At 48.1% G+C, this 20,439-nt stretch overlaps 1 protein-coding gene across 5 annotated transcripts in view; it reads right to left on the bottom strand.

The window, feature by feature from the left end:
* Positions 1 to 15,398: 15,398 nt before the first annotated feature.
* The window catches only part of GNG3 (G protein subunit gamma 3), a 58,952-nt gene continuing 53,911 nt past the window's right edge, over positions 15,399 to 20,439 (bottom strand). For all 5 annotated transcript variants that reach the window (XM_086938104.1, XM_086938103.1, XM_086938101.1 and 2 more), the window contains exons 2-3: positions 17,972 to 18,077; positions 15,399 to 17,124 (exon numbers count right to left, since the gene is read on the bottom strand). In XM_086938104.1, the coding sequence (XP_086794230.1) occupies positions 16,996 to 17,124; positions 17,972 to 18,070 (228 nt within the window). In that variant the 5' untranslated portion in view covers positions 18,071 to 18,077 and the 3' untranslated portion in view covers positions 15,399 to 16,995. The remainder of the gene's footprint in view (positions 17,125 to 17,971; positions 18,078 to 20,439) is intronic.

Genomic DNA, 20,439 nt, shown 5'->3' with positions numbered 1-20,439 from the left:
TTGACACAACTGGCTGCATGACAGCTGGGGCGAAGTCGTGTAATCACCCTTTGCTTTAGGTATAGTAGCTCTATATCTAACCATACAATGGACACCCGAGTTCCTATCAGCCACTCCTATGGCAGGCCTTGACAATCCTGAAGGCAGAGTGCATGGGCTCGTGTGAACTGTGTTCTGGCCCGAGCCGAGCCCGGTTGCAGCTTGCGGAACCAAGACCCAATGGCTGTTCCATGATAACGCGTACCATATCGGTAACTTCGGTATCGCGTTATCAAGGCATGTGGAGTAAGGTGTCATACGAATCGGGATGCTGCCCCCTCACCAATTCTGGCGACGAGGTTAGCATTCCGCCCTTCTAGAGGGACACGACATGTACGTAACTGTGAACCCCGGTTAAAGTTAACTAAAGCCTCAGCTCCACAAAATGGATGCTGCCACCACAGACACGAGTCTGACCTCCTGCTGCTGGGAGTCCTTCCAGCGAGGAGCGCTTGGACAAAGGGTTTCCTGTCGAGGGCGGTGTTCGCACCGTCCCAGACAGGGTTTGTGTATTCTGGGTAGGTAGGGCTTTTGCGAGAAGGTGACTGCGGAGTGGCACCCCGGTGCTCACTACGCATCTGCCGGTCAGAACCAGTTCCAGGGGCGCCAGCCCTGGCCTGGGGAAAGTCCGGCAGGGGAGAGGGGTGTAACTACCCCCCTTCCTGGTCCCACCCTTAGGGCAGGACCTAGTCATGTACCCACCCCTTTCTTTAGGATAAAGGCCGGAGCGGGGACCCTTCCAAATCAGATCATCTTTGAATCAAGAACTACTTTCTACGAAAGGACATTCAAGACTCTTCTCAAGATTTCTCCCTTGTGACTAAGGAGTAGTCACCCTGCATCAGCGGGCACCATCTAAGAACTCTGCGGTTTGCTGCAAGTCCTTCCTCAGGAATCCGACGGCCCAGCTCGACGAGAACCGGCTTCCCTGGCACCTCTGACCTCTACTCACGTCATCAGCTCAGCTGTGATCTGTGGGTGCGACGAGACCTCGAGGGACCGGCCATCATCAAAAACCTGCACGCTTTCTTAACCAGCACGACCATCGAAGCAATCCTCTGGTGAGTGCTCTGGGGTCCGAGAATCCCCGACCCTGAGCCGCTCCAGCACCGAAGTGCAGTCTCCCAGCATCTCCACGATCTGCGTGGGGCCCTTCTGCTCACTGCTCAGCACGTTGTCCGGTCACTAGCCGCTGGCTTGTGCCCTCCTGTGACGACATCCGACAATCAACACTGCTGGTCTGGTTGCTCCAGACTGGCCCTTGCTTCCATCTTTGCGAGAAGCATCCCGGACCCTCCTGGTCCACTCAAGACGCCATTTTAGGCCCACCACGTGGCCCTGAAATCTGCCAAGGCTTGTTGCCCCAATCCTGGGCCCAGCGACGCCGACAGCATCATCCTTCGTGGGACAGCTCGCACCTCCACCCTGGTCGCCGACAACGCCTCCTGGTCCGTGAGACTGCAGAGCCTAGCGTCGCCCACTCACCTAGTCGAGGTGACGGCCAACCGGTGCCTCCTGGTACCCTCTGACTACTGGCTAGTAGTACGAACTTGGTCCCCTCTGCTTTCAGGTGTCAACGATCTCTGATCCAGGCTTGGATCTCTACGAACTATTCATCACTGGTCGCCGGCCAGCAACTCCTTTTCTTCCGGCTCCTGGCTCGTCAGCGAAGACCCCGACGCCTGTAAGACTTGTGCAGCCGCAGCCCTCGTGGCTAGGTAACTCGGCATTTCGGTGCCTGCATAGCCTCTTTACTCTAGGGTCCTGAGTCCCTCGCTTCCGACTTGCCTTATCGGGTCCGCCCGAGACCACTAAACTTTCCGTGTCCTCGGACACTTGTTTTAATTGTGCACTTGAAGTATTTTCCTAAGAGATTTGGTTTGTGCTTAGTACCCTGTCCTCATAAAGAGTACAGGGCTGTTGTGATTCTTAATAAATAACTGTTTATTTTCATAACACTTGTGTGGTGTCCTTTCACTTGGTGTTCAAGGGGTATATGTGGTATAACAGCTGGCTTAACACGCCCTCTCGAGTCTTTAGCCTTAGACTGCTCGTATCCACGCTACTAGGATAGCTGGTCTATAGGTTGACTTACAACCAATCACTATAAGGGTCGTTTGGAACGATACATAGCGGTCGCTAGAATAGCGAACGCTGCATATCGGGCCAACTTCTCACACTCTAGTTGACGGGAAGCCAGTGCAGGTTTCTCAGGTGGGGTGTGGCTGCGGCGAGGGATGTCGAGGATCAAGGCATGCAGAGGCGTTCTGGATGCGTTGCAGCCATTTCAGGAGTTTGGCCGAAGCTCCTGCGTAAAGGGTGTTTCCGTAGTCCAGCCGGCTGCTGACGAGGGCCTGGGTGACCTGTCTTCTCGTTTTGGTTGAGGGTCCACTTGTAGATTTTGCGGAGCATGCAGAGGGTGTTGAAGCAGGAGGAAGAGACGGCGTTGACCTGCTTGGTCATGGAGAGGGTGGAGTCGAGGATGACTCCTAGGTTGCATGCGTGATCGGTGGGTGTTGGAGCTGTTCCCAGTGCGGTCGGCCACCAGGAGTCGTCCCAGGCCGAGGGGTGGATCCAAGGATGAGGACCTCCGTTTTGTCTGAATTCAGCTTGAGGCGGCTGTTCCTTATCCAATCGGAGACGGCCTTCATTCCTTCGTTGAGGTTGGTTTTGGCAGTGTGGGGGTCCTTGGTGAGGGAGAGGATCAGCTGGGTGTCATCGGCGTAGGAGATGATGTTGAGGTCGTGGTTTCTGGCGACGTGGGTGAACGGTGCCATGTAGACGTTAAACAGCGTAGGGCTGAGGGATGAGCCCTAGGGAACGCCGCAGATGATCTCAGTGGCTTTGAAGCGGGAGATGGGGAGGCGGACGCTCTGTATTCTGTCAGAGAGGAAGGAGGTGGTCCAGTCCAGGGCCTTCTCTTGGATCCAGACGTGTAGGCGTGTGCGTAGTGTGCGGTGGCAGACCGTGTCGAAGGCTGCTGATAGGTCCAGGAGGATGAGGTCTGCGGTTTCTCCGTTGTCTAGCAGGGTCCTGATGTCATCGGTGGCGGCAATGAGGGCGGTGTCGGTGCTGTGGTTGCTGCAGAACCCGGACTGGGACGGGTCCAGGATGCTGTTTTCCTCGAGGTAGGGGGTCATGGGTCTGATGGAGAGCCGGAGTGGACGGTGTTCATGATCTTGATGGTGTCGTTTATGTTGGTCCAAGAGAGCAGGCGGTTGGTGCGGATGGTGGTTGTGGGAAGGGGCACAACTCGCCTCCTGAACTGCCAGGGTAAAATTGTGAAAAATTTAGAGCTTGGAGCCTTTGATAGATATGTCTTTTAGCTCTCCAGCCAGTTTTAATATGGTATCACGATGACTATGGTTCAATACCAGGGCAATAATGGGCTGAGGCGATGAGGGAGTGGGGTCGGGCTCCCAAGCAATGATGCACCCTTTCAATCAGGAATAAAGATGATAGTTTTTCTGCTGCAAAGATAGTATGAATAGGCTTTACCACAAAAAGTACCATCTTCCAAACATTTGTGTATTTCGGGACAACTACAATGTGCAGATTATTCCAGTGCAAACTTGTCTCGAGTGCTTTGTTCTTTGCCTGAGTTGCTTCCCCAGTCTTTTTGAAGTCCTGCAGTTTCTAGGAATGTGCTGCTGTTTCATCCTCAGCTTCCCAAAAACATCTCTCGGCACCATCCACAAGCTCAGCAGATTTGTCTAGAGGATACTGAATAGAGTCCACCATAGACGTCGAGTGAGTACATTTTTTTGGTCAATTGTAAGAAGTCTGCTTTGTGTGGAAAGGAGCACAGAACGAGTCTGAGGAAGTCTCTCTCCTGCATAGAAGACAGCAGTGAGGTACTGGTGGTACAAAAATAGATAAGGGGGATCGGCGGGCGGCAGGGTCTTGTAAATGTATTGAGGTAATCCGGAAAGAGAGCTAGTCTCCACCATGCAGCAACAGTGGGACGTAAGGTGCAATATGTCGCTCTTAGTTTAGTATTTATTGTCCACCGCACCTCTCAGATGCGCACAAGCATCAAGGCACGTTAACTTCACTGATCTTAAATCCTCACTGTCCATGCAAGAGACTCCCACACAGCATTTGTCCACCGCAGTGTGGGAGTGTAGTGGGCTACTCTTGTCATGGTGTGCTACTCTTGTCATGCTGGCACTCCAGTGCGCGCGGAGTTGTGCACACTACATGGAATGCAATTGTTTTCAAATACAGCCCATGCATGGGGCAGGCACCGAGTTAGGGTTCTAACGGCATCTTGAGTTGTAATTTGAACGCTGAGCCTGGAGGTTGCTCCATGTCGTGGGTGGATACGAGAAATAAAGAAGATACAGCATACCTGGCTCAAGTGATTCTTTTTTTTATCTACCTTGTAATAGGGAGGGTCCCAGTAGCTTAACACCATTCCAGTGTAGTCTCCAGCAGGAACCTTGGAGGCCTCACTCAGCCACCTCCTCCTCGATCCACTCTCAAAGGTGGCCTCAGCAAGATGTTCACTGCCCCTCTCGTACTCTGTGGTTCACTGAGACACTGGGCGCCGTCCAGCCTACTATGGTCCCTTCCTGCACATCTCCAGTGAATACCGTGACACTCGAGGGACTAGTGGCGGAACCAAGCCCACATCTCATTCTCACCAGAGGGAGGGGAGGGACCAAATGCCCACACACTCATACCCGAGCCCAATCCCGGCCTCAGCAGAGCGATCCCAGAGGTGGACAACTAATTGCCCAGTCCGGATCACACTTGACAAATCCAGTGAACAGCCAAGCAGTCTGGCCCCAAATCTTTGCAGCAACGGCAGGAACCCACTCCAAGGCACACGTTTGGGGACCACCCGTGACTCAATCATGACTGGTAGAATGGTATGTGGGCCTAAAACCACAAAAACTAAAACCTTTATTGTGCGGGGTAAGAAAATAGAAAAGGTCAGTAATTTCTCATACCTAGGCAATCTTTTTACCAATCACTTGACATGGGAACCACTTTTAACTTTAAGATGGCAGCTGTCAAGCAAGGCGGTGGACGCACTATTCCGATTTGCTTGTAAATTGGCACATAAGCCTGTGAAGGAATTAAATACCCTTTATAGAGCCAGAAGTCTTTCTATTGCCACGTATGGAGCTGGCTACCCTAAAAGCCAACACCTTGTAGTAATGGAAAACAAATTTATGAAAAGATTACTGATGCTCCTGAAATGCGCACCTACCCTATTCTGCCATATAGAACTTGATTTCGAATTTATAGAAGACCGCATAGGCAGTGCCCCTTTAATCCTATGGCCAAGATACTGACTTCCGCTGATGTAATGTTTTCACATGATGTTATCAAAGTCTGCCTAAAACCAGACAATATTTTAAAGGTTCCATGGTTTCAATATGTAAGGAGGAACTACAATGAGATTGGTTTGGAACATTTTTTGAGAACCCTGAAGGAATTCCCTTGAATGCCAAAAGTATTATCAAGGAGGCGTACTGCTCCGGGGACAATAGGCTTATAAGTCACCAATATGGCGATATGGGAGACCCCCGCCTGCTTCCTGCTCCTGCACAATTTTATCTATCATTCTCTATTAAGTCCCAGTTCCAATTTTATTTAACCAGGTTTGGTTTATGCACTGTGCACTTTTTGCTTGCATTTTCCCACTAAGGAAGGTGGTCAAACAAGCTTGTGCCATGCAGCCCATGGTGTTGATCCCAGTTCAAAGATTCATACAAATAATACTCAAAGCATCGTTATTAGCTTTTCAGAAGTATATCAATTGTGTTGTCTTCTGCCTGCAATTTGTAGACACCATGCAATGTATGTTAGTTACAGGTCACCAAAGACCTGTTTGGGCCTAGATTGTATAATGAACATCCTGTTGCTACGCTCTGCTGTTATTAATGTTTGGAAAACCAGCAGAAATAAATTTTACTCACTGTAGGGACCAGAGTACAAGATATTAGGCAACCCTCACTCAACCCCTAGTTTTTGCTACATTTTCGTCCATTTTCAATAAAGCGGGTATGAGGAGAATATCATAAATCTTAATACCATGTGCTTTCTTTTGCCTGATGTTAGTGTTACCATGCCCTACTAGTTCTCTATAAAGTGTGCTCTGACGTGTCTACTTGGGCAATGCAGCGCTTTATAAAACACCACAGAGCCACTGGAAAGTGGCTGATTGAGGGGTTTCTCTATGTTGTTAGCACCTCCCTCGTTACAAGACTGGACATCCCATATGCCGAAGAGGACACAATAGTTACTATTAATGTAGTTATGCCAGTGAGTGATCTTTTCTGTTCCATAGATTTACCCTCCTTTCTGTGAAGAATGCCTTTGCTACTCTTGAGTCAATATCCCAGGTTGTATCTCACATCGTGCTCCTACTGGAGCCACATAGCCACAGGAATATGTCTCTCTCTCCCCCCCTCTCTCTCTCTCTCTCTCTCCGTCTCTCTCCCTCTTTCCTTATCTCTCCCTCCCTCCCTCTTTCCCTATCTCTCCATGTATCATTACTCTTACAGTTGTTTGTTTCCTCTCGCCTGTTCCTTTAGTAAACTATAAAGATTTTATTCTGTGCATCTCTTCATTTTGATAGTTCTTGCAATGTCCTGGTAGCTCTTCTCTGGCTTGTCTGTGATATGTTATTTTTGGAGGTGTGGCCTTCAGAACTGGACACTTTACTCCAGATAAGGCTGCCAGAGCTAGATGATGGGCTCTAATTATGACCGCAAGAACTAGGCTGTATAATCTAAATGTGGCCTCCAGAGCTGGGGCTCTACGTGAGATGTGGCCTCCAGAACTGGAGCTCTACTAGAGATGTGGCCTCCAGAACTGGAGCTCTACTTGAGATGTGGCCGCCAGAACGGGTGCTCTACTTGAGATGTGGCCTTCAGAGCTGGAGCTCTACTTGAGATGTGGCCTCCAGAACTGTGGCTCTACTTGAGATGTGAAAAAAGAACTATTGAGGGACAGAATGCAGAACCATGTCATACATTCACCCCAGTACAGCGATCTGGGCCTAAATCCATCGTTTTTTTGCTCACCATGACAATCCAGTTTGGACACAGCCATATGCGAATCAGTATAGACCCTGCGCCCAATGGGAACAGTCCAGCCGGAACTGCCAGGCCAGGTCCTCCCTGGACAGGAAACAAGCATCCTAGGACCGGTTTTGGGGCTTCACCCCTCTTCAGCCAGGATAGGTTGATTCCAGTGGCATGGAGAGCATGTGACTCACGTCTGAGCATAGCCATCCCACTTGGGGTGACAATTGCTAGAACTATTGATGAACAGAATGCAGAACAATGTCATACTCTCACCCCAGTACAGAGATCTGGGCCTACATCCATCGTTTATTTGCTCACCATACCATTCCAGTTTGGACCCAGCCATATGTAAATCAGTCTTGACCCTGCTCCCAATGAGTACAGTCCAGCCCGAACTGCCAGGCCAGGTCCTCCCCGGACTGGAAACAAGCACCCTAAGACCGGTTTCTTCAGCCAGGATAGCTTGATTCCAGTGGCATGGAGAGCACGTGACTCACGTCTGAGCATACCCGTTCCACTCGGGGTTACAATTGCAAAAAGAACTATTGATGGACAGAATGCAGAACAATGTCATATATTCACCCCAGTACAGCAATCTGGGCCTAAATCCATAGTGTTTTTGCTCACCATGCCATTTCAGCTTGGACCCAGCCACATGCAATTCAGTCTTGACCCTGTGCCCAATGGGAACAGTCCAGCCCGAACTGCCAGAACTGGGGTTTTGCTTGAGATGTGGCTTCCAGAACTGGGGGTCTATGTGAGAAGTGACCACCAGTACTGGGACTCTAGGTGAGATGTGGCCTCCAGAACTGGGGGTCTACTTGAGAAGTGGCCTCCAGAACTGGGGCTCTGCTTGAGATGTGGCCTCCAGAACTGGAGCTCCACTTGAGAAGTGGCCTCCATAACTGGGGCTCTGCTTGAGATGTGGCCTCCAGAACTGGGCTCCGCTTGAGGCTCTGCCTGAGATGTAACCTCCAGAACTGGGACTCTGCTTGAGATGTGCACTCCAGAACTGGGGCTCTGCTTGAGATGTGGTCTCCAGAAATGGGCTCTATTTGAAATGTGGCCTCCAGAACTGGGGGTCTACTTAAGATGTGGCCCCCAGAACTGGGGCTCTACTTGGGATGATGTGGCCCCCAGAACTGGGGCTCTACGTGAGATGTGGCCTCCAGAACTGGGGCTCTACTTGAGATATGCCCTCCAGAACTGGGGCTCTACTTGAGATGTGGCCTCCAGAACTGGGGCTCTACTTGAGATGTGGCTCCAGAACTGGGGCTCTACTTGAGATGATGTGGCCTCCAGAACTGGGGCTCTACTTGAGATGTGGCCTCCAGAACTGGGGCTCTACTTGAGATGTGGCCTCCAGAACTGGGGCTCTACGTGAGATATGCCCTCCAGAACTGGGGCTCTACTTGAGATGTGGCCTCCAGAACTGGGGCTCTACTTGAGATGTGGCTCCAGAACTGGGGCTCTACTGGGGGTGTGGCCTCCAGAACTGGGGCTGTACGTGAGATGTGGCATCCAGAACTGGGGCTCTGCTGGAGATGTGGCATCCAGAACTGGGGCTCTGCTGGAGATGTGGCCTCCAGAACTGGAGGCTATGCCCGTATGTGGTACTGGTCACAGAACACAAGATTTTTTTTGTTTTGGCTGGAGCGCTATGTGGTTGTCCTCACTGATCACTCCTATTATTTCTTTTTCCTACAGTTAAATGGATCGGAGTTGGTAAATCTCTTGAGTCGGTAATTAAGCTCTTCTGAGGACCATGCTCCGCTTTATTTTGATCACTGGGATGGACCGGCTTCTCTCTTCTAAAGAGCGCTTCCTGAAGACTGCAGCTGGAGACGTACACAGGATCAGCTGGGAGGGGAGATCCACTGATTCTCTATTCCTGCAAATGAACTTTTTAATTAACCCAACCCCGTTTTATAATGTAAACTAGCAGCCCGCCCCGACCTTGTACGGGAGCAATCAGGCTTCAGGGCCCCTGCCCGCCCGCCCCGACATTGTCCATGGGTCCCCCGGAGTAGCAGCCCGTCCCGACCTTGGCTTCAGGGCCCCCGCCCGCCCTGACATTTTCCGTGGGTCCCCCGGAGCCTTAACTCATCCGCCGCACCTCCCCGCGCTCCTGAGTTCACCGGTCCTCCGCTCCTCCCAGCCTGTCCGCCGCTCCTCACCGCTCCTCCCTGCCTGTCCGCCGCTCCTCCCCGCGCTCGTGTCCGCAGCTCCTCCTGGCGCTCCAGGACGCCGCTCCTCCCCGCGCTGCTGATGTCAGCACGCACGTCGCGGCCGGTGCTACTTCCATGAGACTACTTTTTTTTTTCTCGTACATTTTTTAAATAACTTATATTTTTATAATTTATATAGCCTATGTCCATCTGCACACCCTGACAATGTCAACGATGTATCGGGTGTGTGGATTGGCGCTGTGGTTCCCGAGTTTACCCGCCTCAAAGGTTCAAAGTTCTTCCTTTATAATAGTAGTATAGATAACCTGCGTGAGCCCGGGAGTGTGCCGATTGATGGCATGCTCTCTCCCGATACTTTAGCCTATAGACCTCCAACTGAAGGTCCATTATACAATGGTACAACACAGGGAAATACATTGCATTCCTTTACCACGCATGTTTTTACCACAAATATGCTTTTACAATGCATTCCATTACCACACATTGTTTTTATATACAAAAACAATGATTTGTGGGGGGAGATCTCCCACACATCCCAACTTACCTTAAAAGCGTGGTAAAGGCATGCATTGTAAAGGAATGCACATGGTAAAAATATGTGTGCTAAAAATGCGTGGTAAAGGCACAACAAGGTAAAAACCTCGTTGAGAAGGCTGTTTACAAAAAGAGACATTCCAGGGGGGGGGGGGGGGGGAAATCACCTGGTGTCTTGATCACTTTCATCTTTTGTCAGTGTTGTTGGTTTACCCAACAACCTGCTTTCCATCCTTGGGGTGTTACCCCCAAGCCGAGTTTTCACATGGTATGCCCCCCCTCCCCCTCCCCCCCAGGACTCTTGAGGACTGCAGATAGAGGTATCGAGTTTTAGACCTGGAGTTGTGGGTTTCCTTTGTGTGCATGCACACCGTACGAGTGCAGGGCTGAGGTCTGATTCCCGATGTAGCTGGGAGAACTTGGTTGCATTTATTTTTTTTAACACCTTGTTTGATTGAGAAAAACTTCAATAAAGAGAAGTGGTTATTGTAACATTTTGGAAAAGGACCTTCTTAGGTGACTGACCTCAAACATCCTCTCACCCCAAAGACTCCAAGTCCCACAGTATGTCATGCTTTCCTTTCATTGTAGGGTGTGTAAATGTTTTGTATCACTCCCCATTGTTGGAAAACAATCTGAAAGTTCCAGTTTACAGTTAATTGCCAGAGTTTTAAGATATTACTACAATGCACAAGGCACTGTTGACCCTCCTCCCATTAGAGTTTCTTGCCACAGGATGCTCTTGGGTGGGAGATACTGCTGGAGGAAGTGGCGATGGCGAAGGCTGCACCCTACCCTAATCAGGGGCAGATGTCTGGGAGGATAGTAGATGGAGCTCCTGAGGGGTGGGACCGGTGGGCTGAGCCAAATGGGAACTTTGGGCTGGAGATGTGGTTGACTGCTTTCGAACAGCATCAAGTCCCTTGTTTCCATTAGCTTCCCATCGCAGTAGAAGAGTCTCAAAGCTTATTTTTCCAAATGTTTCCAATACTACGAGTAGCTACTTGTTTTGCATAGCTGCCCTAGTTAAAAAAATATATATATATTCAAAATTGTTTGCCCTCACACTAAGCAATGATGGACCTCATACTATACTTAATAAATAACTCACTTGCCCAACCACATCAGTTGCACTAGCCATGATCAGGGGATGGGCAAAAGAACCCCAGCCCCTCAACCTCCCCATCCCCACCCCACAGAGGGTCACTGCTAGGAAAACCTACTATTTGCAAAATGAGGTCTGGGTGCTGATGCTCCCAACAAGGGGGAAATCATATAATGGAGAGTGTTGCAGTATATGAATAGGCACTAACTTAACTGTTCAGCTGCTCTTGTATGTGACTTGCCTGAAATGGCATCATGAGTCTGTTCTTGGGAAGGACCTTATGATGAATGACTTCAGCAAGAAATTTGGATACAGTGTATGAAGCACAGGGCCGGACTGGGAACTCAAGCAGCCCTGGCGATTTTGTACGACCAGCCCTGGTGAGTGTGGTGGATGTTGCGTGTGAAGCAATGCTGCTTTTGTTACTGGAGGCCGATATTGCAGTACCGCTAAGAAAACAGCCCACAGTAACAAAAAAGCGACCTCCGCTGCTGCAAAATCGACCCCCACCCTTCTGGCCTCTTGGGAAAATCCCGATGCCCACTACGGCCAGTCTGGCCCTGATGAAGCAGTGAAGTTGGCGGTGGTAAAATGTGACGTTGATGGCTAGTAATAACTGTCCAGGCATATCTTGGTTTCTTCATCTCTAAATATGCCCGTGCATGCTATAAAAATGTAAGGTGCGCTGGTGGCCAGATCGAGACACAACAGCATGTGCAAGAGAGAATAATGGATCCAAGCCTCGACACAGGGCCTGCATTATTAATCCAGCCACCCCCTACTAGCATGGGAGAATGTCTCCTTGCAAGGTGGTAGGTCTGGCAGCCTAGCACTCTGTTATAATCTAGTAAGTGATTAATGCATCCTCTCTGTTGTTGCCCTTTGCCTTGCTGCTCAGTCTATGTGATGTTATCAGAATGTTGAGAGTTTTTGAGTGGAAGACGGAATCAGTTGGTGTGGAAGGGCTGAGCTGCAAGGAGGCTGCTCCTGGTGGGGCATAGCATTAGACATAACTTGGATCCTATCTGAAGAATAAAGCTGTGATCCTAATATACATCACTGGACTACGTATCATTCATTTAATTGTAACACTGGCGACGATTTTAAAGAACCTGTGTGCTACTTCAATGGAGATTGGACTTTTAAAACTGAAGAAACTACAACCTGTGGATTTGAACAAACCTGGCACCCCTAATGCCCCACCAGTAACAATTTCATCGGTCGCCCCAACCAGTAAGTGCCAGTTTGTCTTAGACTTTCCTTTGTTGTCTTAAAGCCTGCCTGTCTTTGCTGAACTGTTCCTGTCCTGTAACATGTTGACAGAGAACATCATCTGCGACCTGGACATTATTTGTGTACTGTACACTTGGATTAGTGTTGGTTCCTGCTGCCGTTGGATTTTTGCAACGTTTTATCAGTGAACTAAGGTGCCAGTTCCTACCTGCCTGCCTGCTGTCCACTGCTTGCCTATCTTGAAGGAAGTGTGCCCTCCAGCTCCTTGTGACAGTCCCAGATTGCCAGTTCTTGCCGCTTGTCTGCTTCCTGCGTTTTGTTCTGCCAGCCTGCAGACTGGTGAATGACTTTGCCAAGGTACCGTCCTTGGGAAAGTGCCCGATGCTCCTGCTTCTGGCTACACCCAGTACCAGATCTAAACCTGATGCCTGCCCTCAACATTCAATTGTTTGTTGTGGAGAAAACCAGCTCCCAAGTTTAACCCGTTGGCTGCTTCAAACGTTCTGCTCCAGTGCTGAACGTTCAAAAAACGGGTGGGGGAGCGTCGGCCAACGGATGTGCGCAGCACTACCAAGGTAGTGCTCGCGATGACCGTTGGCCGACGGCAGCAGCCAACGGGTTAAACCCAGTCTTGTGCACGCTTGAGAGGCTGCTGCAGTGTTTTGTCTGTGCACTGCTTTCAATGTGTTTTGGTGCCTTACTGTCAAGACTTTGTTGTGCGCCATTGTAAATATAAACCGTCATCTCCCTGCAACGTTTGTTGATGTCAGTGCGAGTTTTACCTGTTTAAAATATGTTCCACGCGCAATTTCTCATCCGCTCTCTCGAGCCCTGTGTGACACTCCCTCCGTGTCAAGATTTCTGCCCTGCGACGTTTAGTGTACATTCGTGCCGGGAGCCATCCGGCACGACGTTAAAAACGTGCCGCCATCTTTGGTTTGGCTGATTTCTTGCCAACCACGCTCCGCGAATGGCAATAAAGCTGGAGTCCTTTGCAGAAGACCAGGAACCTTGTCTGCCATCATATTGTGCTTGGAGCATCGTGGATGTCATAGTACACCTCTGCCAACCACGTTTTGTTAAGATGAAGTTCGCTGAGGATGCCATCGTCAAGATTAACCTCGCTGTGGCGTCTGTTTCTAGAGTGTCTTCTGTCAACCACGCTTGTCCTTAAAGTCATTTCAAGAGTTCCTCGTCTGCAGCAATGTCGACCTGTTTATCTGCTTGTTTTTTTCACTGGATCATTTTATGCAACAGTCTCTTATTTCCTGGTGAGACTCTGGTACAATGCTGTTTACAGCTTTCTAAAGAAACGAAAGGTACTGTTTTTCCTGGTTTGTGGCTCACATGTTCCAGACTTTAGCTGTTTACTGTCAACAGTGACTACCTTCTTTATTTTAGCTTATTGTATTGTTGGGACTGTGCATTTTTCATAATGTTGTTGTTTGTGCTCAAATGCTTTCATTGTGTCATTCCTTAATGTTCAATTTCATGTGCACTTCTTATGCGATGATTGTACCAATTACTGTTACCTGTTCAAGTATTTTTATGAGAGGGGGTGAGAGTGTGAGAGTGTAGTGTCATTGTTTTGCCTCTGTATGAATATATAGAGAGAGAGGTAGTGTCCCTGGCCATGTTAGTGTAGTCCTTTGAGTACGTTTTGGTTGTTACCTCGTGTGAGGTGTTGGACTGTGGTTATGGGTGCGCACATGAGATGACTCCTTCTTCTGAAGCGTCTCAGACTTACCTGTTTTTGTTATACCCTCTGTTTGGTTGTTACCTCATGTGAGGTGTTGGACTGTGTGTTACAGGTGCACACATGAGAAGAGTACCTTTGTGTAGCTTCTCTGACTTACTTATATTGGATGTACCCTGTGAGTGGTTGCCTTGAGAGAGGTGTTTGGACTGTGCGTTACAGGTGCGCACATGAGAAGACTAATTCCTTTTTAGCTTCTCTGGATTTACCCTTGTTTTGGGAAGATGAGAATGCTATTTAGCTTCTCTGGATTTACCCTTGTTTTGGGAAGATTAGAATGCTCTTTAGCTTCTCTGGATTTACACTTGGTTGGGAAAAGGAGAATGTTTTTAGCTTCTCTGGATTTACTCTTGTTTTTGGTTGAGGTATTTGTATCACCCTGTGGTTAGGGGTTGCAAAATTACCCTGACAGTGTTACGTCCTGAAGCTTTGTGTTATTCTTGAAGCTCGTTGACTTTTTCTATGTGTGTATATCCACCGCCGCACATTTTATTTATAACTAGCCATATTGCATGTATGTACAATGATCTCGCATGCTTGTATTTTTACAATTCTGATGAGGGGGGGTGTTATAATCTAGTAAGTGATTAATGCATCCTCTCTGTTGTTGCCCTTTGCCATGCTGCTCAGTCTATGTGATGTCATCAGAATGTTGAGAGTGTTTGAGTGGAAGAAGGAATCAGTTGGTGTGGAAGGGCTGAGCATCAAGGATGCTGCTCCTGGTGGGGCATAGCATTAGACATAACTTGGATCCTATCTCAAGAATAAAGCTGTGATCCTAACATGCATCACAGGACTACGTATCATTCACTTAATTGTAACACACTCCTAAAGCGTTGAGGTGCGGGAGCAGTAGCCTGATGGGCTAATTTGACTAGTAGTTCCTAAAGGCATTGTACCAGGCCATCTGATTCTCTCGTTCCTTGAAAAAGCCAAACTGCACAGCTAGAGTGATTTTCATTCTACGGCAACTTAAATCCCTCACTTCAAACAGCTTTGTGTTTCTGGACTGAGACACATCCTGGCATTTTCAAGGGTATAGCTATAAGCCTGGCACTGTCTGCTACCAACCATATCTGAACTGCTCGATTCTGCCATCTTCGGAAGTTGTATTCTGAGAATGGCACTGGTACCGCTTAGCTATAACATTCCTACTGCCTGTTAAGTTTCCTGTATTTTGTCGCTGCCCCTTGTTTCTTGTGTGTTGTGCTAGCGTTAGATTGCCAACACTTGTGTGTGGTTCTGTTTTAGTTGGACCGAAGTAGGCGAAGGTACAAGGACTTGCTGGTGTACGTATTCCCTCTCTGGGTGAATAGATCGGAGCTGATCATCCAGGAGCTAAGGTCACAAATGGATGGAATTGAGTTTGAAAAGAAGTTTATCAGAGGTGACTTCATGCCTTTGGCAGAGGATTTCTGCCCATCGCCTTCCATTGCAAAACACACATGCGTTCCATGCCACCAGCCGCTCTCACTAAAAGAAACAAAAAAACTTCTCAATGTGATTTCAACTGGTTTATTTGGGATAGAGTTACACTGTGTGTGTCAAGATCTGCCACCAAGTAGTTCCAGTGTCTTGGAGAGCGTGTAAGGGAGGCCATTGCTGCAGTGTAATGATTGTTGGAAAGTATTGGCCCTTTTGTACCTGTGAACCCCAAAGTGTGAATGGATCATTGTTGCAACTCAAGAAGCATCCAGGGACCTGGGGCATCCAGGGACATGGGGGCATCCATGCAGTTCGGGGTACCTTGAACACTGGAGAATGGATTGGCGCTTAGTGTAGCTCGAGGTACCTTTGAGGGTCTTAATATCGGTGCTCTGGTATAGCTGCCTTCACAAAACTGGAAATTGAAACCTTAGTGCTCCCTACTCCATCCTGAACAACCTCAGGACCACTGCTCCTGCTTGAAGGACATTTCAGGAGAATGTGTTGAAGATTTGGCTTCAGGCTGGGTAGAATGGGAGCTTCACAGGAACTTTGAGGAGAGTGAGGAAACGTTTAGGTTTTGTTTCACTTTATTACCTTGAACTATGAGATGACTGTAGAAGTTCTCTGTAGAATTAGCACAATAGAATACTTTTAACTTGACACATGCCCACCACCCAGCTCGATGGATATAAACACAGCCTATCCCAAGCATGTTCTTCTTTACGATCCATGCTCCTATCCTTGAGGTGTGCGCTTCAAAGGATTCTCCGTGTTACTGTGCCATATAATCCAGAATTTTCTTGCGATGGTTGCATCACTCAAGGTGCCTGAGGCTGGACGTTGGAGTAATGTGGAACACTGGCGTAATGTGGAATACTGGAGTAATGTGGAACACTGGAGTAATGTGGAACACTGGAATAATGTGAAATACTGCATTGCTTACCCCAAATTAATTGGGAGAGGGGGAACGAGTGTCATGTGGCATACGCATGACCCTAGAGGCTATGCTTGTTGTGGGTGTTGGCTTGGATGGCAGGTGCCTTCCTTCTAGAGGTGGTTATGGAAAAGGGACATGCAAATTAGCTAAGGGAGCGTGGTGTCCTTTACTCCACTAAAGGTGTTGAGTGGGAGACATCTTCCGTAAAGGCCATATACCAAGAATTTTCTCTTGTTATTCATCATACATACCTCCATAAATAATCATTTGCAGATAGGAAGAGTTGGAGGTCCTGATTAGACTAATAGCTCCTGACAAATTGGACCTGGGGGAATTTTGGGTCATTTCTGAACTGTAGTAGACTTTTTTTTTTTAATGATTTTTACCATTGAATTAACGATATTGTCAATTTTGTGCTGTTTTCTATGTATCCCTTTGTCTACCACTTAGCCCTTATACACAGAATACACAATTTTTGAATTAGGAAAAGACACCCTCTCTCCCCTTCCTCTTCCATTAACCATGAGACAGTCCATGTTCAAGTTTTCTCTGCATTCCTGCCCCTAGAGCAATCTGGTGGCATCTTTCACAGACTCGGTTCTAGCAATTTCCAAAATCCCAGATGGTGAAGAAAAGGAAGCGAGGGGTCCCTCCTGCCTGGGCGGTGGAAGATGTTACTGTGATGTCTGGCCTGCAACCCCCAGGTGACCCTTCCTCCTCTGCCTGGGCCATCACAGAAGGGCACAGAAGAACTTCTTCTCACGGAAGGGGTTCTCTGAGGTGGGCACGGGTGTGATCAGAGGGTCTTCGCAGGTGTGAGAGTCACAGTAGGTCATGAGATCTGCAGCCGCCTTAGATACCTGAAATGGAACAAGTTCAGGTTTGTGATTACAAAAAAGGTGATCCACTGTGTGTAGAGCTAATTAGAAGCCATTGAGAATTGCTGTCTCAAGAGGATGAAGTAGAAGAGTTGGCTGCGGCGGAAGGTGTAGGACCCGGGCTCAGGGAATGTTTGCTGTGGGGCGGTGTAGAAGCGCTGGCAGTGTTGGAGTGCTGAGTGCGGAGACTGTAAGACTGCTCTCTGTGGTTGGTGGTGTGGAAGGGCTAACTTTGGAGGCCTGGTACAAGGGATGACTGTGGCGGAAGATGTAGGACTAGGAGCTGGGAATGTTTACTGTGGGGTGGCGTAGAAGCGCTGGCAGTGTTGGAGTGCTGAGTGCGGAGACTGTAAGACTGCTCTCTGTGGTTGGTGGTGTGGAAGGGCTATCTTTGGAGGCCTGGTACAAGGGATGACTCTGGCGGAAGATGTAGGACTAGGAGCTGGGAATGTTCACTGTGGGGCAGTATAGAAGCGCTGGCAGTGTTGGAGTGCTGAGTGCAGAGACAGTAAGACTGCTCTCTGTGGCTGGTGGTGTAGAAGGGCTACCTTTGGAGGTCTGGTAAGAGGGGTGGCTTGGCTGCTTGTGTAGTAGCGCTCACTGTGGGAGACTGTGTAGGAGCGGCAATGCGGGCGGTGTAGGAGTGCAAACTGGGAAGGAATAAAGGAGCACGGATTGTGGGGGGCACTGTGGGACTCATTCACTGGTGGCAGTGTAGGGATAGAGTAGGAATGCTAGCTGTGGGTGTTATGCAGGTCTGCCATGCTGGGGGGCAGTGTAGGCCTGCTTCGGGTAGTAGGTAGCAGTGTGTTGTTTAGGTTATACCTACTTTGATCCTGCACATGCTCGCCTCTATCTTGAGCTGCTCCACCAGTTTCCGCGCCTGCCCGATGCTCATTGTACTGTTCACCGGGGTCTCTCCCTTCATAGTGTTACTGGAGAACAAATGAGATCAGTTACAATGCAAGAATGGCTTCAACATCTCTAGCTGAATCATCATTAGACGCGTTCAACAACCACTGACCGAATATTGGCACACTCTGGCACGACCACTTTCAGCAAGTGAGTTTCTCATAAGTAGGACTATCATGAGTTTTAGAGTGACATTAAATAATACATCTTAAACAAGAACTCACGGTTATCAAATGACAAAGAGGATGGTGGTGGAGGGGTTACAAGGCACCAGTAGTCTGGACCTGAAAAGATAGTTTGGTGAACCCCGGATTGAACAGTCATTTGTCAGGGTGGCCAGCTGATGTCTTTAGTCTCCTTGAAAGGTAAGCGCTTAGCCCAGCCCTTGGATCTGGAGGTGGCAAAGTCGTAATGGACACAAATCTATGACATGGCGTGACTGAAGGACTGCTGCTGTCCTTTGGTGGGGTGGGGGAGGGCAGTGGAGGGAGGAGCTGGAGGGGACCACCCCAACCATGTATCCGGTGGGAGGACCTTGGATATTGTCTGTGTAGACTGAGTTATTTTAAGGAGGCTACCTAACCCCAGTGGAACAGATAATGCTCTGTGTGTTGTATGAAATGACAAAAGCACTCAGGTTAGAAACTGAATGAGATGAGCCCTTGTTGTAGGGCTTTTTGTTTAACCAATAGGTCATTAACATAACATGACATAATATGACATAGACTCTTCCCGGAAATATAGATCAGGGGCATGAGCTCGCTCAGCAGAGAATGTTAGCTGTCAAAGTTTCAAAGCTTAGGATATATTTATAAACATATACATTTTTACTTTCGCGAAAAAATTTGATGGTATTAAGGCCTCTAAGGGCACTGCTAGCTCGGCCATGTCCTCGGCTGGGGCAAGTAATGTGCCAGCCTTTGCTTCTGATGTGAGTTCAGTGCCTGATAGCGGATCAGATACAGATACAGCGAGATTTGATCCGCGGTTGGGGTTTACAAGGTTCTCTTTAGCGCAGGAGGTCGAAGCCTGCGCCAGGACAGGTGAGAAACCTTACGACCTTGCAAACCCAATCAAGCCGCAAAAAAAGACACAACAAAAAGCGACAGCAACAAAGAAAAGCAGGCTGTCTCAGAAAAACTTAAAAAGAAGTTTTACCCCAAGAAGAGGTGGAACCAACACAACTAACTACAACCCAAGATAGTATCAAAGTAAACATTGCAAATCCTTCTGTTATGAACTTTACTACCATTGCTCTCACCAATGATGATGTTAATATTTTGTCGCTTGGATTAACATACAGTCCTGCAGGTAACTTCAATTATGCCAAGACAAGAATTGATGTATTTAAATACACACGCAAATTGAAGTTGAAAAAGCATTTCTTGAGCAGCAAATATCAATCCAAAACACACGTGGTTGCTTCAACATCTCTATCACCAGGACTGGTTGTCAAAGACTCTGGTTTACTTCAGAATTTGTTATCATTACGCAATGAAGCTCCGGTCATAGGAACTCCGGAGCAATGTTTGTTGTTGGATGCAGCTGGTAATGCAGATTTTAAACCTAAATCGACTTTTACCCCTCTAATGTTGTACAACAACATTGACATTTTTCTTGATTTAATAACAGCAGTGATCAAAAAACTTCATGTTGCAACTTTGAAGGAAAAACGTCAATATGGGGCTCGCAATCATAACTACAATAGGGTGGTAAAGAAATTGCAAGCTGACAATACCATCATTGTTCGCCAGGCCGATAAAGGTGGGAATGTAGTTTTGTGGCCCTGTTCCCTCTATTTGGAGCAGGCTTACCTCCAACTAGATGATACTCTATGTTACAAACGGTGTGACATATCTACTGTCAGACAAGTTCAAGCAGAATATTACACACCTCTGACAGGTTGGAGAAGTGCTGGCCTTTTAAGCCTGGACGAGTTCAAGTTTCTTAAGAAAACCACCCAGTGATGCCTGTTTTTTTACTTGATCCCTAAGGTTCACAAGAATCTTACAAATCCCCCAGGCAGGCCCATTATTTTGGCCAGGAATGGGTTGTTGGAAAATGTGACCATGTACATCGACTTTTTCCTCCAGGATTTTGTGAAAACCTTGCCATAGTTTGTATAAGACTCTGGGGATTTCCTTAGACAACATTGGGACTTTGAATGTTGGTTGATCGAATTGGATGTTTCAGCTCTCTATACAAGTATTTCACACATGGACGGTTTGAGAGCTGTAGAATTCTATCTGGGTAATAGATCGATTCATTTATATGAACATAACAAGATGTTAATCAGCATGATCTCTTTTTGTCTCTACATAAACTTTTTCTTGTTTAACAATCAACATTTCTAACAAGTCAGGGGTGTAGCCATGGGGGCCTGCT

The sequence above is a fragment of the Lissotriton vulgaris genome, chromosome 9, assembly GCF_964263255.1.
Source record: "Lissotriton vulgaris chromosome 9, aLisVul1.2, whole genome shotgun sequence".
NCBI classification, from domain to species: domain Eukaryota; kingdom Metazoa; phylum Chordata; class Amphibia; order Caudata; family Salamandridae; genus Lissotriton; species Lissotriton vulgaris.
This window is presented reverse-complemented; position numbering and strand designations above follow the sequence as displayed.